General features: G+C 44.6%; 1 protein-coding gene and 1 pseudogene across 1 annotated transcript; both read right to left on the bottom strand.

Annotated features, from left to right (window-relative positions):
• Positions 1 to 4,913: 4,913 nt before the first annotated feature.
• LOC112304573 (protein mago nashi homolog 2 pseudogene) lies at positions 4,914 to 7,054 on the bottom strand (annotated as a pseudogene).
• Positions 7,055 to 14,290: 7,236 nt separating this feature from the next.
• On the bottom strand, positions 14,291 to 25,416 carry TXN (thioredoxin). Its single transcript, XM_053921865.1, has 5 exons — positions 25,258 to 25,416; positions 20,271 to 20,375; positions 19,752 to 19,811; positions 15,239 to 15,304; positions 14,291 to 14,550 (listed from the first exon to the last, which is right to left on the bottom strand). Exons 1-5 carry the CDS (start codon positions 25,279 to 25,281, stop codon positions 14,488 to 14,490), a joined length of 318 nt encoding a protein of 105 aa, XP_053777840.1. The 5' UTR covers positions 25,282 to 25,416; the 3' UTR covers positions 14,291 to 14,487.
• Positions 25,417 to 26,264: the final 848 nt, after the last annotated feature.

Here is a 26,264-nt window from a genome sequence, read left to right as displayed (position 1 = left end):
CGTTTTGGGCCCAAACTTTCAGGAAAAAAGCTTTCATTTTAACTTTTTAAATTTATTTATATTTAGGTACTTATTTTTGTATTACAAAAGAATTGTAAAGGAGTTACACTTTTAATGCATGAGCATAAATAAAAGAATTAAAAATAATTTTATAGATATGGAATTAGTACTACCGATGTATAATGCGTGCCCTTATTTTTCCTTCAAAAATTTGGGCAAAAGTGCACATTATACATGGCAAAATGCAGTATTTTAGGTAATGACTGTATAAAATCATTAGTGAATTTTAGAGGCAGTGATTATGTGCCTGGAGTCTGCAGCCAGGATACCTGGGTTTGAAACCCGGCTCTGCCACTTACGAATTGTGAAATCCTGGGCAAGTTTCTTAGCATAACAAACAGCTCTGCGCCTCAGTTTCCTCATCTGTTCAATGGAGCTAATAATAGTCACTCTGTAAGGGTGCAATGTCCTTCGAACGGTGCCTGGTATGAGGCCCGCGCTATATGAGCATATTTTGAATGTAAATTCACAAATGGGTCTAAATAATTACAATACCTTTAATCACCATAATCAACAACTAAATGATAGTGAAAGTTCTTCTAAAGTGGGATCTTAAAGATTTTAGTTTTGACAATGTCCACACTGTCAAACGAAAATGTCTACAAAAGAACATTTTTTCTCCCAGAACATATAAAAGTTACCGATAGAATATGAGACAATTACTTAATAATTAACCTCAAATACTTGAAAACACATATCACAAGTTTTAAAACGATTTTACTAATAACAAAACACAATGCACTATAATCATAACAGCCTCCACATTTTCATTTTGAGGCCAAGATTCAATTCACTCAACATTTATTCATTAAATAAGAATTTATTCAGCTACTAGTGTGGTCCAGACTCACTAATCAGTACAGAACAGTAAATTAAACAGACGTTATTCTCATAGAACTTCCAGTCCACTGTGGGGAAAGAAAAGAAAAACAAGTTAACTACAAAACTCATTAACAACATAAGCAAACGGTATTGGAAAAACAAATTTTCTAATAATAAATTTCCTGGTCAAATATAAATAAATTTTAGTTTAATCACACTTAAAAATGAAGGAAAAAAACAAGTCAACTAACAATTGCATAATTATAACTTATGATATGAACTAGATGAAGAGAATACCATAATAACTTAAATGAAATAATGCATATAAAGTGTTTAGAGGATTTCCTGGCCCTTAGAAAGTATGCAGTGATAGTTATCCATGATTATTTATTATTCCGATAATCATAACTTAGCCGGTGTATTTATTCACCAGTTTAAAAAAAAAAAAAAATTGATCATCTCAAAGTTTTCCGCCCTCTAGTGGGCACTTTGAATCACAACCGAGAAAGGTTGAGTGTTTCCGATGTTTCAGCAGCTGTTTATGCGCTCCTGTTCTTTGGGATGTCCAGCACGGTAACAGACAGGGCAAGCAAGGCCTGCTCTAGGGCCCCACGTGCCCATGACTTCCTTCACAGGGCTTCTTTATGCACGCTTGGTGCCACGTGACCTCACCACCCTCCCGGGCAACACTGATGGCTAGTCAGTGGCCCGTGAAGTAGCCTGGAGTGGAAACTCTAGTAAACAGAGCTCCTCATACAGGACAGAGATACTATGCCCAGCTAATCTGCCTTCACTATGGAGCAATACAGAACCAATGAATCCACAGTCAGAGAAAAAAATGGAAAACATTATATTTGAACCAAGATGGAGGAGTATCAGTGTGAAGAACGCCTGCTACTGATCAGCCAGGGCTACCTCCTCGTGCAAATGTGGCAGTAGCCCTGGACAAGTCCACACAGGGCTCGTGAACTTTGCCTTTTTCCTACCTTCCCTGAACATCTTTACCGTAACCCCAGGTCGTTCTGTTGTCAAAGAGCCTAGCAAAGATGCTCTGAATATGCTGTCCTGTTTCGTCCTTGTAAGGCTCCTGAGAAACAGGTATTATTACGTCCATTTTAGGGGCTCAGAGAAGTTGAGTTACCTACCCCAGATCCCACAGCTAAAAATTGGCAGTACTAAATTTGCACCTACTTCTTTCTGCCATCAGCCCATGTGACAGGAGACCTTCCGTTACTCCATAACCCCTATCTGTGGTATTGAAACCTGAGTTTCAATGGAGACATGAAATTTGATGTTATCCCACTTTTTGTTATCACAAAACCCTCTTTTAAAAATAACTAGATTAAATGACTGCAATCAGGTTATCAGACAAGGTTCTGTATGGGGCTTTTAAAATCAGTTAACATCTAGGCACAATTCGATCCTAGCTCCATCATTTTAAGATTTCCTCTAATCAACTCATTTTGAATCGATCATGGGTTGGAAAGCCTTCCCGAATTTGGGCCCACATTCTTTGGGACTGTTTTCTGTTTTAGCCAAAGTCAGATGACTGCAGTCCTAGGTGTATAAACTCATTCAGGGGTTCTTAATCCTGACTGCTCCTTCAGAAGCACTTGCGTAACTTTGCAAAGTTACATACGCTGGGCCTTCATCCCACACCAATGGTATCCAAACCATAGAAGGAGGGGCCTGGTCCTTGCCTGGGTGCGGCCAAGACCAAGAAGCATGGAACTATTTAGGTGGTTGCTTGTCAAGCTTCCTAGTTTGGGGGAGACTATTCTCTGTTCACACTCCTGGCAGGTCTGTTTGCAGAGAGGCATTTCTAAGAGAGTGGTAGTGGGGGGAGGGTGGAAGAAGGGATCCACCTGAGGTCTCTAGCTTCCTAGATTCTCCTGCTGCGGGTTCTCTGACCCATCTTAATTAACACAGGTGTGACCTGGGCCCTTTGCCCTGCAACCTGATCTCTGAACCTGTTACACAGATTCAGGGGAGAGCAGAGAACCTAACTTCACAGACTTTGGGCTGCACTTACCTACAGCTGTCCTACTGAACATGTTGCCTTTCTTGTTACCCAGGCTGTGGAGCTCAGGCTGCTGTTATCCCAGGTGCGGGCCTCTGCTGTGCTGCTCACCTACACCCTGGGCATCAGACAGCATGCTCATCAGTGCACAGACCTAGGTGTGTGCCCGAAGTGCCAGGGAAATTTACCGAAAGTCCCGTGGTTCTCTGCTTCTATTTTGATTAAAGATTTCCACTGCATCCATGTCTTTTGGAAAAGAAGTTTTGGAGCCCAGAAGGTTTTGCTTGGGCTTACAGAAATCACCGGATGTGAACTAGCCAGGTGGGAGCTGTTCAGTTTGGCATAATTTCTCTGTTAAGTTTTCACGTTTAATTTGGCCCTTTCTGATGTTCTAATGAGCTGTTTTGGGGTCTGGGTGGCTGTGACCCCTCCAGGGTCCGTAAGGCCCCAGATGTTAAAACACCAGAATAAAAAGACATGCTTCATACACTTGGTTTGGAAGACAGTGCTCACTGTAATACTGTGTTTTATCCCATGTTTAACCAACGGGAAACCATTACCACGGTCGACGAAAGAACGTCCAAACCTAGAGAAAGTTTTATAAGAGTTTGAGTCAAATTTTGAGGACGTGTCTGGAAGCAAGAGCTCATTCAATTGAGAAAATGCTCCTGAAAATGGCAGTTTTGCAGCTTGCTTTATACATTAGAATCAAAGGAGGAGACGGAGACCGAAGGAGGGATACTTGAAATCCCGCAGTGGTGGGTTAAGGAGGCAGAAGAAAGCAAAGTGGGAAAATCTCTGGGATTGGATGAAAGGCAATAGGAGAAACCCACACTTCTCTTACACTGGTGGGTGCAGGAGAGTTAACAACGAACAGTTACAGCACATGGAGATGGTATGCGAGGGACAGGATAACAACGAGGGTTTCTCCGGTCTCCCGCTCGGATGCCTGCGGTTGTGCCTTCAGGGGTTTAGAAAAGAAAATTGCTCTGACGTTGTTTCAAAGGTATGCTATCCTAGATGCACAGGCACTGTGGACAGGGCTCACTTAGGTAAAGACTGACCTTTGCTTAGGAATCTGCAGCGGTGACTCCCCACATGATCTGCTCAGTTAGGAATTTGTGACCAGACCATCCTGTGTGGTTACTCTTGGTCACTGAGCTTTTCAGGCCTGCCATGGGCCCCCCACCCCCCAACACACACAGCTTGTCAGGTTTATGACAAAGCCCCTTACCCATCCCCACCGTTAACCTGAAGCACATTTGTGTTTTGCTGGAAATAATCTCATGCTATTGAACGGGTCAGAGTCTCTTTTCAGTATCGTTATTTAACACAGTAACATTCCAGAGGTTTTGTCTGTTTTGATTAATTTGCTGGTGTCAGGGATATGCTTTTCTTTGTCTGGCAAGGTGCAGCCCAGAGTTACATTTGTTACCTCTGAATTATGTAATTGACATCAATCTCTTCCATCTCAATGTTTTCATTAATATCTAAAGCATCACTTAGCAAGCAATATGAAGCTGCAAGCATTTAATCTGACTTGAAGTCCAAGGTGTGCATTTGATAAGAATAATTGTTCATTTTCACGAGTAATTAAATCTTCATTAATAAATAATTTATAATGCCTTATTTCTGAATTTTACAGGGATGATACTCAATAAAGTCCTAAGTTTTCATTGTTCCTAGCTTTTAAAATTTTAAGCAGCCTTCTTATTTGGAATTTTTCCATTCATTGCCTTCAGTTTTTCTTCTCCTCTGTCATTATTATCTATTTCTATTATGATCTTGTATTAATTTCAGTGATCCAAAGGATTAAAAAATGATGTGTAGTTGTTTCCAAATATTCAAAATTTGAATATATTTTAGTCTAAAATGTAAATTAGAAGTTAGAAAATAAAAAATCAGAATGGTCTCATGTTTTCAAAATGATTTTCTCTTTTTTTTCAGGCCTTGGTAAGTTTTATTGGAGCAAAATTTCAACCAAAGGTGTCTTTTATGTACAGAATTTAATGTGTGTGGGTGCTGTCCAACCCCCTTGGACAAAAGTGAAGATAACCATTAAGCCTGTTTATATATTTTCTTATTTTCAATGTACATACAAAAAATGAGTTTGCTTCACATACATAAAAATCCCAATATTGTAAATGACAAATAACCCCTCTTTACCAATCTCTTAATTAAATATAAAAACAGCTTCAAAACACATACAATTTAGATTGGTTTAATCTTGAAATGTAATCCAATAAGACTGAAAACTAAACATTTCAGGTCCTGTACCAAATAGTAAAATACTTGAAGGCCTTCGGGATCCTTTGACTGATTTACATCAATAAGAGAACCTATTTTTGATGTAGGAAAAGAAATGTGTTCATCTCCAATTACAATTGCAAGCTCCTGCCGGCCAACCCTGTCGGCGGGGGCGGGGGGCACAAAGCATCATCTTCTTTTGTAATTACAAATTCTTTTGTGATTTCGCTGTCATCAATAACCCTCTTCAGTTCTTCCATCACACTCTTGTGTGCGTAGGCCTCTTTTCTGATCATGACATCGTTTTTATAGTTGCTGTTGTTGCCATATCTAAGCTTTCCGTCCGGCCGGAACTCGAACTCCAGAAACTCGTGTCCAAACTTGCCCTTGTGCCCGACATTGTAGCACAAATAGAAATCACTGGCCAAAGCCATTTTTCTCTGCAGAAAGCCTGCTGAAGGCCTGATTTTCTCTTTAAATATTCAAAATTCCTTTGAAAATACAGGGACAAAAACAAAGATTTTTCAATAAAGCCTACATTTTTGTTAAAATTAATTATATCTTATTAAACATTTTTAATAGCAATAAAACTACCCATTTCTAGTATCCAATGTCCATCTGCTTGCCAATTACAATAGTATCACATTTCACGTGTTCCATCTAGACCCATATATTTATATGCAAATTCAAGACTGAGGTGAATTCTGCAATACTGCAAAATGGTCCCTGGGTTGCCAGGTGCAACTGTTGCCAACGCTACACTAATTAGGCGAGCAGTACCTCAAAGCCTGGAATTGAAACACAAAGAGAGGCAAGAGGGAGTCTCTGGATGACCAAGAAGGATACTTTGTCATTCAAAAATCAATTGCCTCCAGGCTGAGAAGGTTTGGCGTGTTTTTTCTCTTACCTATTGCTTCTCTGCACAGTTCCTCCCTGCATTCTAACATAACCTCCCCACATCAGCAGCAGTCCAAGTATGTCGCAGCTGTACCAGGTATAAATTGCCGAGACACAAGCAAGCTCAAAAGTGTGGCTTACAAGAACAGCAGTGTGTGAATTCTCTGAAGGTGGCTGGGGTGTCTTTTACTGGTTTTTCCAAGGCTCCTTCTGAGGCACCCCTGTTGGTGAATACATGCAGTATTTCTTTTGGGGTATTCACTCTGGTGAATTCTGAAAGTCATTAAAAATCTTTATGTTAATACCTGTAGGCAATGATTAAATCATGTAGGTCCTACCTTCAAAATACCTCGCACTTCTCAAACATAGTGTTCTAAGAACCACCTAGAGAGAGCTTATTTAAAATGCACATCACTGGGCCCCGTCCCTAGAAATCCTAATTAGCAAGAGGCCCAGGAATCTGCATTTGCTTGTCATTTTCAGGACCACACCAAGAGATACTGGTCTACACCTGCATCTCCTCTCCGTTCTCCAGGTTCTCACCTCACAGACTCCCCACTGACATCCAGGCCCTGGGGCATAGTAGTACAGTGATTCTCATCACCAGGTATTCATTTAAATCACCTGGAGAACTTCTAAATATTTACTGATGCCTGTGCCTTGCCCACAGCCCATTAAATCAGACCCTCTGGGAGTGGAGCTCCAGCTACCAATGTAATTTTAAAGCAAACCCAGTAGATTTGATTTTGCATCCAGCGTGGAAGACTGTTCTAATCCATCCACTTCCCCCCTTGGTCTTTCTTACCCGGCCTTAAGGCATTCTAAGATTCCTTCTTCCCTAGAGCAGAGCTTCCCAGCCTGTATCCCTGAGAAGGCAAGCGGACTGCAGGTGTGGTAAGACATCTACCCACCCGTCATTAGCCCAGTCCTGGGCCTGTGGGCTCCACTCTAAGCAGCCTGTCCTGCAGCTCCTTGGATGGCAGATAGCTTGAGCTGAGTGGCATTTGCTCTCCTCTCCCCTCCAGGGCCCTGTGTTTTCTGGTGCCCACTGAAGATGAGGTGCCTGTCAAGATGCAGAAGAAGTATGGGGCCCAGGTGCCCAGGAAGCTCAACACCAAGGTATGGCTGCTTGGGGAAGGGGAAGTGCTGACGTGGGCTGGGGTGGGTGGGAGCACCAGCTGCAACAGGAGCCCGACTGTCGCTGCTGTGCCCTCTGCATGGTACAGGGTGACTCTCCAACAGCGCATGTGAGTTCTGAAAACTACTTGTCTTTTATCATTTTAAAAGATTTGATTTGAAGGCATGAAACTGGATTTGAAACCGACTGGCATTATCACAGTACATTTTAACACTGTATTGGGCAATGAAAGAAAAGGAAGAACTGGTTTCTTTTTTAATATTGTTTCAGTGCTGGTGGTTAAGTTGCTTATAGGTTTGTCACCTGCTTGTGGCATTGAAGTGTGGGTTTTACTGATGGTTGCTAGCTGTCATACGAAGGGAATAGTCTAAAGGACTTGATTTGGAGTTGCTGTGTGTAGATAACCCATCAGGTTCCCAGGTGCTAAAGGCAACTTACCTACCTGACTTCCAGGGTTTCAGTGGTATCCAAATTGTGAACCTCTGTTTACCCCAGAACTGCACGAAGTGGGTGAAAAGATAGGCCACAAGCTAGAAACTGTGCCTGCAACATAAAACCAACAAACAGCTAGTATCCAGTATGGATAAAGAAGGCTGACAAATGAATAAGAAAAGAATGAACAATCAGCAGAAAAAAAGAGAGGAAAAGACTTGAGTAGGTGCTTTTCGCATAAGAGAAATCTGAGTAACCAAAAGCATATGAAAAATGCCCAACATCAGTAGTGATCACAGCAATGCAGAAGAAAATACGGTTACACACCCACCGAATTGAACTTTATTTCATTTACATTTAAAAGTCTGATAACTAAGTATTATTGAGTTCGTAAGCACCTGGTAAAACCGGCATTTGCTAATACGATGGAGAGAATTTGTGCCCTATTTGATGTGACCGGCAGCACTGGCATCAGGGAGAGCTTCCCACTGCAGGGCCTCAGGCTGAATCAGGTCTGGCACCTTAGCAAGCTCCCCAGGTGATCGCGGGCGTGCGTGCCGTCTGCGGAGCGCGGCTGTGCGTCACAGAGGCCTCACTCCAAGCACCGACCTGGGAGAACCTCTTTCACAGCACAGTGTTTGCAGCAACGTTGCGTGTGAATAAATCAGAGACTGACCCTCGTTCAATAACAGTGGAAGGCGGGTAGTGTGGAGTAGCCACCGAACGGAATACTACACAGTCAGGAAAACATGAACCACAGCTGTGCACAGTAACATGGATGACACAAGCGTGAAGATGAGGGAGAAGCAGATCACGGAAGAATACATTTATCATCATCCCAGTTATATTTGTTTACACATGTGTTTTGTATTAATACAGTCTTCTGTGTTTCACAAGTAAACTTTTAAAAGAAGTTATGTGCATGGAAACAAGCTTAAAGTCTCGCATTACAACATTAGGATGTTTCTGTGGAAGTTTTATACAAATTGTATAATATCCTCCCTAATGGCTTTACTTGGCTTTTGTATTAAAATAATTTTTGAAAAAGTTAGTGAAATACTAAACCACACATTGCTGTCCCCAAATCCTTTCCACCTGAACCCCGTGGGCTGCTCAGGTATTTTCTCTGTGTACGTGACATAAACCTTGCAAAGCAGGGATCTAGGGCCAAATCATCTCGACGGCCTTTGAGGTCCCGGCCTTCGCTTGCAGCTTCCTCCGTCCCTGGGCTCCAGATTCTAGCTGTTGTGTCCTTTGCCTTTCTCTGCCCCCCGCCCCCAGGTGCTCTTTCTTTCCTTTAGGCTCTGCTCAAACACCCCTACCTTTGTAAAGGGGACTCTGAATTCCTGGACAGAATAATTCCTCTTTCCTTTCCAGAGACCTGAAAGGCCTGATCAAGTCAGGCTTAGTTGTCTTGGTATCTTTTTCCTCTGCTGGACCACGACCAACTCTGAAGCAGGGTGTTGTATACTATGCAGTATGTCCATTTGCCTTTCCATAACTCCAGTTACTTTATATCTTATGGAGTTGTAAATCCTGTGTTCACCTCCATTATTATGAACTTGGTAACAGTTTAAAATAAAATCTCTGATTCCAACAGGCTGCCAGGACTGAGAGCCAGATCCTACATCTGTCCAAACCATGCCTCCCCTTTTCTCCCTTCCTCCCAGTCCCTTTCATGGTACCTGCTGGAATCTACAGCAGGAGCCCTCTCTGTATCTTCCATGTGTTCTAGAAGCATTCCCTCCTTCCTTTACGGCAATCTCCCAAGGGGTCTCCCTCCCAACCTTTTATATTCCACACACCCTAGAGTCAGGAGGTGATCGGGTTTTTGCAAGACCGCCAGTGTCCCTTACAAACCAGTTCTCCTTCCAGCAGAATCTCCTACCCTTTTGAAATTCATTTATGCCCTTACCAACTTCTCACCCACCTTATTGCAACCATCTGCTGTCTTCCAAACCCCTTAATCACTGAGGATGGTCACGTCAAAGACTCTTTCCATCCCTATTCCCATTCTCTTTCTCAGCGACCCCTCTAACCCCTGGTCTCAGATCCTTGACCTGCTGAGTTATGACATCTTCTTCTATCCCACCTCACCACCCTTTTAAGGTACCTGAATCCTTGTCTTCCCAGGAAACTGCATCACCTCCAAAATCTGTTTCTAAATCCCACCCTGCCCGCCATCTCCCATCTTGCTCAATCACTCCCCTGCCACCTCTCTTTGACCTTGTCGAGACCTCTGATCCCTGGACTCCATCACCTTCCTTTATCTCTGCCAGCCTTTTCCTGCTGGCTTTGCTTCTCTGCCTCCCCAGCCTCCATGCTCTGCTGCATCCATGTAAGTCATCTTTTGAAAATGCCATCGACTCTTTTGCATCCTCCCTCCACTGGACTTGCCTGCTGAGACCCAAGCCTGCCTGCCTGCACTCTGACTCCCCACCTTTGATTGCTTGCGCTGTAGCAGCTGAATGTGGCTGGAGAGGCACAGAACAGGGCTTTGCAGTCCTAATGCACTTCTCATTGAGCATTCAACTCTGCCCAGAAACCGTGCTCTGCTTCCACATTTTGAAGACTACTGTTTCACCGTATCTCTTCATTAAAATTGTCTACTTGCTTTCCTCCCATTTCCATCAGACGGAAATTCCATCCTCCTATCCCCAAGTCCACAACCCCGTTTAAATCTGCATACATCTTTATCCGTAGGCTTATTTTTGGGCCTCTATTCTGTTCTGTTGATCTCTGTGTCTGTGTTTATGCCAATACCATGCTGTTTGATTACTATAGCTTTGTAATATAGCTTGAAATCAGGAAGTAAGATGCCTCCAGCTTTGGTCTTCTTCCTTAGGATTGCTTCAGCCATTTGGGGCTACAGTGGTTGTACACGCATTGTTCTATTTCTGTGAAAAAACAAAACCAAACCAAAACATCATCAGAATTTTGATAGGGATTGTACTGAATCTATAGTTTGCTTCAGGCTCTTTGCATCTCTAGCCATCTTTCCTGGCAGACAGAGTTTCACAGTTGGATGTTATTTGGATTCCTTGCCTGGTTCTGGTGCTCCAGGCTGGGGAGCCTAGCTTAGTCTAGCTCCAGTTCTCAGGCAGAACCCCCCACCCCTGGCTACTGGCATATATCTCTGGAACTTCAGCTGCCACCTGTGGGAGCCCAGTCAGGCCCGTCGCACCTCTGCATCCCCACTAGTCTCATTGTGCTGCTGTGGTTTCTTCCGGGAAGTCCTTGGTTATAAGGCTTCTCTCCAGCTAGTGTTCAGTTGTAATTCAGGATGATTTTTCTGTAATTTAGTTGTAATTCCCGTTCCTTTAGGTGTAAAGGTAGATTGAGATTTTTTTTTTTAATTTCTTGAAGCAGGCATTTATGACAATGAACTTCCCTTTGAAAACTTTTCTCTGCTTTTGCTGCACCCCAAAAGTTTTGGTAGATTGTATTTTCATTTGTCTAGAGGTTTTTTTAAAAAAAATTTCTTTGACTCATTGGTTGTCCAGTGGCATGTGGTTCACTCTCCACATATTTGCCAGTTTTCTAGTTCTCCTGCGATTTATTTCTAGTTTTATACTGCTGCGGTTGGGAAAGGTGATGTATCATTTCAATCTTCTTAAATTTGTTAAGATTTGTTTTGTGGCCTAACGTGATCTATTGTGATGTGACACGCGCAGTTGAGAAGTGTGTGTTCTGTTGCTTTTGGGAGGAATGTTCCGTGGATCTGCGAAGGCCATCTGGTCTAATGGGTTCGGTCTGATGTTTCCTTATTGATTTTCTGTCTGGATGCTCTACCCATCGATGTCAGGGGGGTGTTCCATTCCCTGTATTATTGTAAGCTACGCAGCTCTCCCTTTAGGTCTGTTCATACGTGCTTTCTGTGTTTAGGGGCTCCTGCTCACATCTTCACTCACCGGCTGTGATGGAGGAAATGACCGGTTTCTCCCTTTGTGTGCCGAGTCCCATTTTTTTCTTGGCTGCACAAGGTGTTCCCGCTTTCAGGTGCCCTCTTCCTGCAAAACCAACGGCTACCTCTGTCTCAGGAACTGTCCCAGTGCCCTGTGCATGCTAGCAAACACACCCGTCTAATACACAGAACGTACTACCCCACCTCTCAGCTCCAGTCGAGAGCAAAACTTCTCCTGAGTGCTATAGACCGTCTGTCCCTGTTCACATTCTATCACTTTTTAAAGGGTATTTTAATTTGTAAACAATGCGTGAGTGCATTCTTGTTATGAAATATCCAAACACATACAGATAAAACTACAAACCACCAATCTCCACCTGTTCTCTGCTCCAGAAGTCACCACTGTGATTCGTGAGACAAGTGTAACTGGAGATACTTTCCTTTAACTTACATGCAGTTTACCTGTAGAGACAGACAGCAAGTCTTGTGGTTGCCCAGACGGGACCATACTGTTCTGCATCATTAATATTGGTCTGCGACTTGCTTTATTTCACGTAGTGCCTGAGATTTTTCTATTTCAGTAGTAACAGCTCCTTATTCTGTATTACCTAGAAGAGATTTATCACTGAAGGTAACCATTCTTTTATTGATGGCGATTCAGTTTTGTGCTGGTGTAAACAATGCTGCAACAGTTTCTCCTTGGGCATCTTTCTTTACCCATGTTACTCCCTTGAGGATAGATATGAAAAGTATCATTTCTAGGTAATTTCCTATCACTCTCTCCAGTTCCCGCCAGTGTGGCTTCCATCCCAACTGTTTCATAGAACTTTTTGGTCACAACCACCACCTCCACTTTGTGTTCCTGTCATCTTTCTCAGCCTCTCGACGTTTGGTGGCTGACACCCCTTCCTCTCTGAAGTCCTCTTTACTTCTGGGATAAAACCCTTTTCTGGGTTCCCTCCTCCTTGGGCTTCCCTTAAGTTTTCTATGTTGGTTCCTACTCTGCCAGTCTTTAAATACGGAAGTCCGTCAGGCCGTCTGGAGTGCTCTTCACTCTGAATTCTCTCTCTGGTGGTCTCATGCATCTGTGTTTAAGGGCCACCTGCACAATAGTATCTTCCAAATTCCAACCCCAGTCAGGACCTGTCCTGAGTTCCAGGCTAGCACCAACAGCCTGCAGGACGTCATCTGAACACACACGACTGAAGCCTCAGTCTTCAAGGTCCAGACAACCTGGGCCGCTTCCTCCAAACCTCATGTCACTCAGCACCCCAACCAGCAAGGGGCTCCAACCCCAAACCTGGAATTTACTCCAGAACTCTACTCCCAGAAGTCATTGGGTGCTCTTTCCTGTTACTGAACTTGCAGTTTCATCTTTATCACCTCCCCACCTCCCCTCAATCACAGCTGTCATCCTCTCTGGCCTAGATTCCTGCAAAAGCCCCATGTTCCAGGCCTTCCCCCACCTGCTTCCATACAGTGGCCAAAATAAACCCGTCGGACTACTTGTACCTCTGGCTTACCCTCCGATGGCCGATATGCGCACCTAGAACAAGGCAGGCCTTCGATGCCTGGCCCCTGCCACTCCATCCAGCTTTAGCTCCTGCGTCTGCTAGAATGTACCAAGATCCTCCTTGACTCAGGGCTTCGTGTGTGCCATTCTCTCTGCTGGAACTTCACATCTCAGGCCTTTCCACTAATCAGGTCTCAGTCACCGCCCAGCACACTACCCCACCCACCCCATCCAAAGCCAGTCTGTTACTCTCAGTTATGGTGTCCATGTGTATGTTTGGGTCTCGTCGACTATCCCTTAGCCTGTCATTCGCCCCCCTTTCTCACATGTGATCTCCGAGAAGGGTGTCTTACAGCTGTATCCCTAGTCTCGCACAGAATAAGCGTTCAGTTAATACTTTGAAAGATTATCTAAGATCAGCACCCTAGTTTTAGATGAGGAAAGGGCCCACTGTTTTACTTATTGAGACATTGCAGTAAGAGGCAGCGTGGTGGAGAGCTGAGAACTCGGGCTCCAGTCTCCCGTGGCTGGCGTCTCAGACCCTCTGACTAGAGTGATGCCGGGGAAATGACTTACCCTCTTTGCCCGTTTCCTCACTGGGAAGTGGGGTTTATACACCTACCTTTTGGGGGCAAAGATTAATTAATATAAGGATGTCATGGGGCATATGACTAATTATACAACCTTAAAAACTTCAAGCATCCCTCTGCACTTGGCTGTCTCTGAAGCATGAGGAAAACAATGTTCTTTGAATGAAATAACCAGTAACTTCTCAGGCTGGAACTTTTATCTAGCCCACAAAACCAGTTTATTAGATACTTTGAGCAAATCACAATCCCCATGGTAATGTTTGCAGGAATTCATTCCCTGTGAGCTGACCATGAAGAATTCCGCATTGGTGTAACAGGAGTTGTATCAAATCAGAAGCAAAATCAGAAGTTCATGGGAACCTGTGGGACAAAAATCTCAAACTAGAGAAACAATTCCTTTATGGGTGGACATCAGCTGCTGACCACTCAGAGGGCATAGGGGATTTGCCTACGGGAACAGAAAATATCATTTTCTTTGTTCATAAAGGTCAAAAATAACAATTTAAACATACGAATCTATTATCTACATTGCCCACAACGTGATTTTCTTAGAAATACACTGAAGTAGTAATAATAGAAAAAAAAAATCTTAAGAGCAATCAGTGACCTACAAGGTTACTAAAAAGTGATCAAGAATACATGACAATAATTAGGACTCATAAATATCTTCTAATTGGCCACTTTTCATTTATTTTGAAAGCTATTCAAGACACCAGACAGTTTTAAAAAGGGTAGAATTAATATTTTATTGTCATTGCTATATCAGATGGCAGTCGAGTATTATAATATCTATACTTGATCTTTCTTTTTGTAAATAAAAAAATTACAAGAGCCCACGGCTGGTTATGTTTTCAGAAAACATAATTAAACTAATTCATTGATGGTGGCTTCAAGTTTTTCCTTATTAGCGCCGGAAAATTCACCCACCTGTTAAGAGAACATTAAATTGGCGTTAGATGGTGGCACTTTATCTCTATGTTGTGCATACGGCCTGACAGAATGGGGGAAAGCTGAAGGCATGGGAGCAGAAGTGTAATTAAAATTGACACCCCCGGAGAACACAGTTTTAAGTTAAAAACAAAATGTAGGAAAATATAGCCTCTCAAGAACAGGCAAAAGACTCAAATGCAATTCTGAGGGGGACATAAATACCTCTTAACAAAGACAAAGGTACTTTATTATACAGGGTCCAGTATAAATAACCTTTTTAATTACAAAACCTTTTTGTAACAAAATCATAAGCATGTAACTCTGTAATATGACTATCACTCTCAAGCACACCATATGACATTTTAGGTGAAATGTTCAACTTAAAACTAAATGATTATACCCATGTTATTACCCTACCAACCACAGTCAGGCAGGCCTTCCTTCTGCTGGACCCTGTATGAAGTACCAATCACAGATTTAGTGACTAGTTCTAGCAAAGATCAGCTTTCAGTTAGAGGCACCATTATATACCTAAATCAATGAAGAGTGGCACATTTAAATAGTCTTAAAAGTAGACTGTGGGGACATGCTTCCCAGTATGAAGGAATAAGTCACTGCAGTTTCTTCATTTATACCGTGTGTTCCCATTATTCCGTTAGTTTTCTTCAAGGTCAGCTATACCTACCTTTTTTCCTTTTTTAAAAAACTGGAAGGTTGGCATGCATTTGACTTCACACTCTGAGGCAACATCCTGGGGGGAGGGAATAAAAACACGATTAAGTATTGAGCTTTGACAGACGTAATCCAAAACCAGATCCTTTTTTCCTGTTACATACGCCGTGAAGACTGACAATATACAATGGTAGCGCACAAGCCTAACTGCTTATAGTCTCAACGAAAATGACCACTGAGGAGTGGAATGCTTCCAGCATCAGATACCATACTCGAACAGTGATTCCATGAGATACTGTACTCGCACAGCGATTCCATAATAGATACTGTACTCGCACAGTGATTCCATGAGATACTGTACTCGCACAGTGATTCCATAATAGATACTGTACTCGCACAGTGATTCCATAATAGATACTGTACTCGCACAGTGATTCCATGATACTGTACTCGCACAGCGATTCCATAATAGATACTGTACTCGCACAGTGATTCCATAATAGATACTGTACTTGCACAGTGATTCCATAATAGATACTGTACTCGCACAGTGATTCCATAATAGATACTGTACTCGCACAGTGATTCCATAATAGATACTGCACTTGGACAGTGATTCCATAATAGATACTGTACTTGCACAGTGATTCCATAATGAGATACTGTACTCGCACAGTGATTCCATAAGCTGTGTACTCCAACGACACCCATTTCAAGAATCACTAAGCAGCAGTAACAATTCTTTACCCGTACCCAGGACTATAATCCCAACTACCCTTCCGAATTAGCACCTCTTCTCTTTGCTCCCAGTTTGCCCAGTTTTATGATGGGAACGAGGTTCAGTGATGATCACAAAGACTAAGGTCCAATGTGTCAGAAAGAGGAACAAGTTACTCGCAGAGGAATTGTTCAAGAATAATGTCATAGGAACCGAAAAAGCGGCACGCTGGTTTTTATTTGATTTTTTTAGTTAAAAATGTATGTTCTCAAACCTGGCTGCATTATCGGGGTCACCGGAGGGGCACTACAAGGTTCCCCTACAACCGTGTGGTCGGTCGGGACAAGGCTGAACCCTAGCTGACCCAGATGCTCTAACCTTTGTGGGCCGCCCACCTGAGAAAAATGGGCAAACCCAAAGGCTGTTCATTGGACTAGCGGGTGCATATCTTCTCAGTGTGGCTCTTACACCACATAGGAAGATTTTTCTACAGCACAAAGGTCATTGAAATATCAAGCATTCTTCAATTTTGCTACAGGAACACCATGTGAGAACTTTTAACACCGTACTTTGTTCACATGAGGTTTGGAGGGAAATCGCATGAAAATGGTTTTGTTTGCACAAGTGTTTCAGGTGAAGAGGTCTATTAAGGGATTGGTAACACCGGCGTGGCACTTGAGAGAGGATTGGGCATGAAATGGAGACCCTCACAGCCCCCGGGGAAGCAACAACTGTGCAGGACAGCGACGGAGGAGGCAGACCCCCAGACCCAGGTCATGGGAAACGGAGAACTTTCGTGGGATTTTTCCTGACTACACGATTTCAGAATATCGTGGTCAATTTCCCCAAAATGTCAGACTGAGTTCAAGTGAGATAAATTCGGGAGTCTGACATGTTAATAACACTGACCACAGCATACCTGCCTATTACAATCTTCTATGGACTTGATCGTTGCTATCCAAATGTAATGCTTTACTTTTGTTTCCCACTTCTTGTTCTATGGGCTAGTTGGCTATTTCTGCAGTGATGGGAAAGTTACACACATTGGTCAGGGCCATTCCAGCTCTTTAATGATATTCCAAAGTGAGATTGATCTAATTTTTACCCCTTCTCTGTATTCTTCCAGAGCTGAAACGAGGCGATGGTTTTACCTAGAGTTCCCAGGCAACCAGAAGATCCACTCATGTGATTCATAGATGCCATGGGGAAAAAACCACTCACTGTTCCTTTAAGGAACTGCTTTCTGTTTGAATTACCTGCCTTGCTAATTCTGCTCAGTGACCAGGTGAGTAGGAGCAGACAGGTACTCGGTGACCTAAGGGTCCTGGAATTCGTTCAGTTTTTAACTCTGCAATAGATCGCCCTGAGGCAGTAAGGGCGCCTGTCCCCGGGCCAGGACCGTGCAGGGCTCAAAGCCACCGGCTCTGCCTTGGTGATCTACTTCTTCTGAGCTATAGTCCCATGACCTCTTCAGTGGGGCCCTAGCAAACTGTTCTCATAGTTACCCTGAGGACTGAGCGACTTACTGCAGGCAGAGCGTGTCTAACAGTACCTAGCACATGTTATTACTTTCAAATAAAAATGTATTCAGTTGCTAACTGATAGGGTCAGCAAGTTTAGAGAAGCCAGAAGTTCTCTCAAGACTAAGTTAGGTTAAAACAGGGAGCAAGGTTTTTTTTTCAAACACATAGTAGCTATTCTCAGTCCTTTTTTTTTTTTCTAAAATTCTGGGACAATAGTTTTACTCAATAACCATAAAACATTCATTCGCTCCACACCTACTACATGCCAGGCAGGTGTGCTTAGGGAAGAAAGAAACAGGAGTAAGACAGGGTCCCCAGCCCCCAAGAACTTACAGGGACAAACGGTAAAGGACAGACACAGAGATCATTATCCTGGGTTGGCCAAAAAGTTCGTTTGCTCTTTTCCATACGATGGCTCTAGTAGCGCTTAGTTGTCTTTAACTTCATTTGAAACAATTCTGTTAGACTGTATTGTGACAGCTGTCCTGTCAGCGTGCATTTAAAAACCTTATGAAAATCGGTGAATTTTTGTGTAGCCATTTTAATGTTGAAGTTGGAAGAAAATATGCAACATTTTTCGCATATTATGCTTCATCATTTCAAGACAGGTAAAAACATAACAAAAATGCAAAAACTGTGTGCAGTGTATAGAGAAGGTGCTATGACCAATCGAACGTGTCAAAGGTGGTTTGCTAATTTAATGCTGGAGATTTCTAGCTGGATGATGGTCCACGGTTGAGTAAACCAGTTGAAGTTGCTGGTGATCAAATACAGACATTAACTGAGAACAATCAGTGCTCTACTATGCGGGAGAGAGCTGGCATTCTCAAAATAGCCAAATCAATGAAGTTATTGGTGAAAATAAAAAACGTGTCTTGTCTTTTACAGACGCAACTAAACAGACTTTCTGGCCAACCCAGTAATAACAGTCAGGATTCAGTGAGTACTCCACCTGTGCCAGGTACTGTTCCAAGCACCTCATAGGTATTGCCTCACTGAATCCCGATGACTAGCCTCTGATGTTGCATTAACATTGCCACTTCACAGAGGGTCAGCCTGAGGCACAGACAAAGTAACTTGACCAAGCCCACACAGCTAACAAGGGACAGAGCCGGGAAATAAAGCAAGCAGTGTAGGTACAGGGTCCACCCCATTCCACTACCATCTACGCGAGAGGAAGAGAGGGGCAGAGGGCATCACCAAGGAAGGAAACTAATCTAGTCTGGGACGTCGAAGGGGGTATTGGAGAAGAGTCCCTGGAAGAGCTCATCGGGTAGGAAAGGAAAGGCTGTGCCCAGTAGAGGAGACAGGGCCAGCAAAGGGACAATGGTGGAATCACAGAAAGTGCCGAGGATAAGCAAGGTGCTGTGGGTAGGGAGGTCCTCACGGGTGCAGAAAGTACAACCATATGCCCGTTTTTATTGTCCCTTCGGTACTTTTATTAAACATCCCGTGGCTGCTCAATGAATAAGCAGCCTCGGCCAGCTGATGCTGGCAGGTATTAAGGTCTGATCATACAGAAAAACCAAGGCTCAAGGAGGAAGAGATTAGCCTGAAGCAGAACTGAGCTGGGTCTGGAACCTAGGTCTAGCACTGCTGCCGCCTCGTCACACCCTACTCCTCTCCTCCCCGCTGGGGCTGGGGAAAATGCCCACGTGCCTGTAAAGAGCCCATATGTGATACACCCGGAACAGGCCCTCTCAGTTCCATGGGCTGTGTGAGAGGTACGGTCGCCTGCTGGGAACCTGATCTGCCCCCACCACACGACAGCCTCCCCTACAGTGTGGTGAGGAGCCAGGGCTGGGAAGCCAGACGACCTCATTTTAAACCTCCCTGGACCACCCCCGTGTGTCCTCTAAGCTGTGGAGGGGGCAGGGCTGACGGCAGCATCAAGAACTTAAACGAGTCAATACTTATAAAGCACAGAGAACAGTGCCTGGCACAGAAAGTGCTCAATAAGCATTTGTTAATTAAACCAACCCTGGAATTTCCCCCCTAACTATTCTCTCAGTTCTCTACTAGGCACCTTGGTGTTTTTTTCTTTAAAATCTACTTGACCCCAACTAAGGGGTCATACCTCCTGATATACCTCCTGAGACATACCTCCTGATATCTGGAATTAAGCTCATCATTGGCACAATTACCCATTCTTCCAAAATTGAACATTTTTGCTAGTGCTGTGGTTCTAAGGACTACTTGACATACACATGCAAACAATCATTTGCAATACAGAGAAAAAGGCCAGTGTGAAATGCTCAGTAGTTTCCCGATTTCCAGCCACGTACCTGACAGTCGTCCACATCTACCTCAAGGAACAGCACACTGGTATACTTCTCAGAGAGGGCCTGGAACGTTTAAAATGAAAAGTACATGAAGCAGAATTAGAACTTGTCACTGGCAGTCAACACTCAGCCTCCTTAAATGGAAATGTAATCAAAGTGGAGACTAATTAGGGATGCAAAAATTTAGACTAGGGACCGGGAAGCATAAAGGACGTGCATTTTCTCTGAATCAAATCCCTCCTAGTACAGATAACTGGGCACGCCAACTTTTGAGGCCGGAATTTCAGATACACGGGCAGGGCCCGTGTATCAACATGAACAAAAGCAAACCCATGTGAGACAAGCAAATTGGCTCTTTTGAAAGTTGACTTCAATGGGCTACCTGTATCAAAGCTAACTTTAAGACCAAACAGCCAATGACAACAAACCCCCAAACTTTACTTGTCCTTTTCTTCTCCCTAGCTTCGGGACCACCCGAAGGGCACAAATCTCTTAAATGCAAAGCGGTTGTTTGACACTCACGTGAAAGAAAGGCTTGATCATTTTGCAAGGCCCACACCACGTGGCGGAGAAGTCCACCACCACAAGCTTGTCTCCTGCGCTGTTCAAGGCTTCCTGGAAAGCTTCCTAAGAGAAAAAGAGAAGCATGTGTTAAAAAAGCCTCAATAAAACCTGATAAAATGTGACACAAGGCACAATTCCGAGGTTCTGAAAGCAAGACTTATCTTTCACTGAAAAACCAAAACAAATAAACTGTTTGAACAAAACCCCTCCAGTGTTGTCTATAGTGTTATTTGATAAAACAAGTATGTGTATAGATATTCATAGCTCCATAAATATATTATAGAATATTACTCATTCTACATCCTAACTAAGCAAACAAAAGGAAAACAGACATTTGTATTAAAAATGTTTCCACATCACATCTAGGTATTTTGGAGACATTAATGAAATGCTTATCAGTTGATGGCAGGGGTCACCTGAAGAAGCCACAAAGGCACAGAATTTTGCCATCTACAACACTGCAAGTGACATAGGGTTTTTTTTTCCTAAGTGAACACTTTTTTGATTAATATTTTCTATGGTGGAATATTCCAAAAAAGAAAGAAAATAACCTCCTCCAAACCCCCACATTTAATCACTATTGACATTAAGCATATTTCCTTGTATTCTTTTTAATGGAGTTTCCAGAGTTGAGATCATACTGTTTCTAGTTGATTTCTGCCCTTTATCTCAAAATTATGCCCTCATTGTTGACCAAATGAAAAACAGTTTTAGTGCCTCATAAGGAATGCGAGTTAAATAAAATTCCGTGTGCAGAAATGATCAAGAAAACCCTTACCACCAACCTCCCTGCATAATTTACTAATGGTCTTGATACTGTAACCCAAGCACCCTAGCCTTTCAGTTACGAAACACAAGTTAACCACAATTAGTTAGTGCTGACCAAAACCGGGGCAACAAAGAGAAATCAAAACACAGACATCCATCTGAAGTTTAGCTTTTCCTCAAGGGAAAAACGCTGGTCACATCGGTTTAATGAAAAACCAACATCCCCCTCCGCTGAGAGCTAAGACTCAGATGAGATCTGGTCCCGCACAAGGGAAAGTAAGTAAATAAAGCACCACTAAAGTCTAAAGGGAAGTCCCCGAAGTGCAGTTACTTCTCTAGATTTCTAACTTCTACCTCATGTTGTTTTTGGAAACAGTTCACAAATGGTTTCTCGAGAACGGCCTGTCATGGCTCCTGTCGCCTTCTCAGTCCTGCGGGTATAAACTCCCGGCCACCTTTGGGTGTGTGTGGGGAGAGCCACGTTGGAATTATAGAAATGGTATTGGCAAATCATCACCGACTTTCTCAGACGAACTTCAAAGTCTTCCCTGACAAGACTTTTTAGGTCAAACAAGCCATCCTACAAGAGCGAGCGTCAGATGAGGCAGGGAAAAGTCACGGAGTAACACTCTGGGGTAAGATGGGTACGACCGACCCTTGAACAACATGGGTTTGAACTGCGTGGGTCCATTTATACACATTTTTTTCAATAAATATGTATAGTACTGTAAATGCATTCTCTCTTCCTTATGATTCTTTAAAACATTTTCTTTTCTCTAGCTTACTTTATGGTAAGAATACAGTATGTAATATGCATAACGTATAAAATATGTGTTAATTCACTGTTCATGTTTCCTGGTCAACAGGCTGCTTTGGGGGAGTCAACAGCTCTACCCAGAGTTTTGACTGTGTGGGGGTCGGTGTCCCTAAAGCCCGGGCTGCACAAGGGTCAGCTGCCTGTAGTTTGGTGAACGTGGTTGGCTCTCAGTAAATACTTGGGAAGCTCCCTTTCAACATAGAATGTTATTTCAAACACGCAAGGAATTCCCAAAACAATTCTGAATCATATTCCAGCAAAACTACCTAAAATTCTACAAAGAAAAAGGCAACAGCAAAGAACACGGGGCTCCAGCGAAGGTGAGACAGCCTGGCATGTCCAGACCGCACAACCGATTCTCTCCTCCCCATGCTGCAGCTCGCCCCTACAGACGCCAGTTTGAAAACAGCTCAAAATTGCCCGACTTCGTAGTGAACCACAACCTCCAGCCCCTTGAAACTAAGAATGAAGCTTAATAAAGGTCCTCTTCACTGACACAAATATTTAAAAAATAAAACTCTGTAGGTGGGGTACCTGAATAAAGAGTCTAGCCAGCTCTTTTCCTAAACATAACAATACCAAAGGTAATTAATAACACAGGGGTGGTTTGTAAAACACTTAGCAAAGTGCCTAGGTTCAATAAATGGCACCTCTTATTTAAAAAAAAGGAAACAATAAACCTGTGTGTCGATTTCTTCCTCATCATATTATCCCGATGGTATCTGAAATAGACAGACCCCCGCGGCTCCGAACCACCAACAGCTCAGAAAGAGTTGTCCTGGATGGACAACAGCAAGAGGAAACTCCCACGTGTTTTCAATATCCACAAATAACATTCAAATCACTGTAGTTTAATTTTTGATTAATGACCCTGTATTCTAATTTTGAAGATCAACTATAATGTTGATTATGAGGGCCTTTGGGCCCCAGGCTGTAGTGCTTTTTTGGAGAAAGAAATTTCTTATCACCCTTCCATGTCTTAGAGATTAGCGGGGGTCCCATAACTCAGACAAGGAAATGAGGGAAAGACTGAAGGGTGTGCTCCAGCAATCACTTTCCGTTTGTACTGTATGGATTCTGAGACAACTATCTTATACAGACCCTTCAAAGGTCTTCTCACATCTTTCAGGGGTTTGCGCCTCTTAGGTTAAACTCAGGAGGTCGCCAGACCTTGGAGGAACACGCCTGCCCCTCCGACACCCGCCCGCAATAAACTGGTATTTGTCACTCCGTAGGTATTAAAAAGTATGTGGAACAAATTGACATTAATGACTCCTGTTTTCAACCAATGAGAGGGCTGCTAATTTTATTTTCTTTTTACAGGATGTATTTACTTATTTTTAGAGACAAGGGAAGGGAGGGAGAAAAAGGGAGGGAAAAATCTATGTGTGGGAGAAACACAGATCGGACGCCTCTCCTATTGGCCTGGGGACAAGGCAGAACGCCAGGCCTGTGTCCCCACCAGGAAGTGAACTGGCAAACTTCCCAATGTTCATTTTTTGGTGGGGTACCCAACCGACTGCGCCACACCTGGTCAGGGCTAGAAGGCTGCTAACTTTAATGTAAATGCTCACAATCTAAAAAAGAAATCCCAATAGGAAAAAAAAATCATCAAAGACAAGCAGATAAGACTACAATTAATTAGCCAATCGACAGATGTGGGAGAAGATGAGTTCCGTCGCTGATAATCAAAGACATTCAAATGAGAATGAGAATTTTTCTTTCTAGTGATCTGGCCCATGTTGTGGGGGAAGTCAGTGTTGAAGGGAAGCATTCACGTGCTTCTCTGGGCATTTACAAGCCTTAGGAGCGTCACATCCCCTGGCCCAGTCAATGCACTCCAGCCCCTAACCTGAGGAAACTGCCTGAACTCTGCACAATGGACAGTAAGTACAATGCGTCCTGAACAAAATATTCACTGAAGCAACAAACACTGCCTCAGCTCCAGCCATGTGTTCAGATACTGATACGGCTACAAAAAGCTTGTGATTGTGTGCAAAGTGTTCAGGCTAAATTAGGGAAATAAAAGCTCAGAAAGAAAACAATATACATAAGGTAATTTCAACTCCTTTGTAGCTGCTTGTAGGAAACAGAAGATCTCGCTTCAAATTTTCTGTAAGGATCATATATATTTTCTGGTTTTCTAAAAGTAACAAAAAGATAAGGGGTCATTACGGAGAAACTGAGGTTTTGGAAGCCTGCCCCAGCAACAGGCCCGGGCACTCAAGGACCTGCCTTTGGCCTGCTTACTGGGGAGGGACTATCGCGGGGTAAATGCTCCCGAGGGGTCGGTCTCCCACTGTTTGAACAACACCAATTCTCTCCCACTTAATTTTCTGACTCTGCATTTAACAAACATTTCTTGACTGGTTACAGTATACCAGACACTATGCCGGCTCTGAGTGTTCCGTGCAAGATGGTATTACGCTCGCAATAACTCTCGAATGGAACACTTTTTGCTTTGGGCATTCCAAAAGGGCAGAACCACCATCTGTGTACCTGAAGGCCGAGGAGTGCCCGGGGGCATACCTGGCTTCAGCGAAAGCCACCAATAGGGGGTGAAATCACACAGATCGGTAGGGCAGCGGAGGCCCAGTGGCCCCGCCTTGGGGACTGAGTCATGCCAAAGCCCGAGCAGCCGGCAACGCCCCGCGCCGCAGGAAGAGAAGTCCCAAGGGCGCGGCCCGGACCTCACTTCCTCGCAGACACCTGGGGCCCTCGGGCCTCCGGGCCGGATTGGCACACGCGAGGGTGGACTGAAGGGAGGTTCTGCGGCTCGGAGCCGCCCCTTTTGCGAGGATACAGCACGCGTCATCTCTAGGGCCTGGCCGTGATGGAGGCAGCCGGGGGGCTCCAGCGTAGACCCACACCCACGGCAGCCCACCCCACCCAGCGCGGGTGGATCATGCCACTCACAGGGTAGGGAGTGGCGGCTACTAGCCCCGCGTCTTCTCCAAAGGGTCCTCGATCTCCTTGTCCGGACTCGTATCCGGACAAATACGGGGTCCAAGGGCAGACTCCCTGCATCCCCTCACCCAAGTGAGGTTTCCCGGGGCAGAGGTGATGCAAGGAGCGCGCAGGGAGGGGATGCCCGCACACTCCAAGCTCGCGTGCATTCCCCGGCTCACGGGACAACTCGCCCCTTTCCTCCAAGGGGCTCTCGCCCTCTCCTCCCTTACTCCAGGGTGTGTTCCGGCGCCTCGGGAGCGCCGAGGCCCAGTTTTCTCGCAGTCCCAGGCCGAGCCGCCGCGACCCCTTCCTCCAGGGAAGATGACCGGCGGCCTGCCCACCTCCAGCCTATCTCCTTCCCCAGCTATGGAGGCTGAGCGTCGCGCCCTAGCCTTTCCCGGGAGTGCATACCTTACTCTCAATCTGCTTCACCATTTTGACGGCTGAGGTCTGGCAAACGACCGTAAGAACCGATGGAAACGGATGCAAAGCCGCGGATCCAACTTGGAGAGTGCGCAGCCCGCCTTGCCTTTATAGACATGGGATCCGGGCGGGCGGGAGCGCGCGGCGTGCGTGTGGCGGGGGCGCGCCCGCTCCGGCCCCCGGGCCCGCCTAGACGCCACCGCGAGGGTCCCGCCTCCTGGAGCCGCCTAACCGCCGGGTGGGGGCGGGACCGCTGTCAGTGGGCCGAGTCTGCGCCGGCGCGGGGCGGATCTCCCGGGACAACCCCAACCCGGGAAACCCTCCGTGGCTTCCCCCGCAAGCCCCCGCCCCCACCTCCATCCCCGCGCCCTGGCTGGGAGAGGGGGTTCTGCGGGGACCGTAGACAGAGCGTGCCCTGTGAATGGCGTGGGGAGGCAGGGAGTCAGACGTCCACTTCCAGAGCCACGGGTTCACCTGGGAAGGGATCAGCCAGGCCTTAATCGAATGGGACTGGGCTCGAGAAGGGGCCACCTAGGCAGGACTGGGTTCATCAAAAAGGCTCGCCGCCCTTATCTCACGGCCCCCCAGCCCCCTAGCAACACAAAGTGCTGAGTAACCATGACTAGGAAGTGTATCTGCGTGTGCCCCCACCTTCCTTCCGGAATTTAAAGTGACAGTTTTCTCTTGCCTCCTTCCTGTTCTTTCACTTTCATTGATGAATCCACCGCTGCAGTGACGCAGCAATTTAGTGTGGTAGGCAGTCAGGGGAACTGGCCCATCTCTGGAAGAGCAGACAAGGGCCTGTGTGGGATCGTGACCCTGAGCAGGTTCTGACTTCCTGGTGGCTCAGTTTCACATTCTGTAAAATGGAAATTATGATGGTATCCATGAAAGAACCTCCAGCCTAAGAGATCCTTATTAAGAATTTATTAGTGCCAAAGTCATAACAATTGCTGGGAAACAGAATCTCAACAGATCGGCATATTGCTCCTGAG

Source organism: Desmodus rotundus, chromosome 1, assembly GCF_022682495.2.
Source record: "Desmodus rotundus isolate HL8 chromosome 1, HLdesRot8A.1, whole genome shotgun sequence".
Lineage (NCBI taxonomy): Eukaryota > Metazoa > Chordata > Mammalia > Chiroptera > Phyllostomidae > Desmodus > Desmodus rotundus.
The sequence above is the reverse complement of the archived record's forward strand: the minus strand, read 5'-3'. Positions and strand labels throughout refer to the sequence as shown.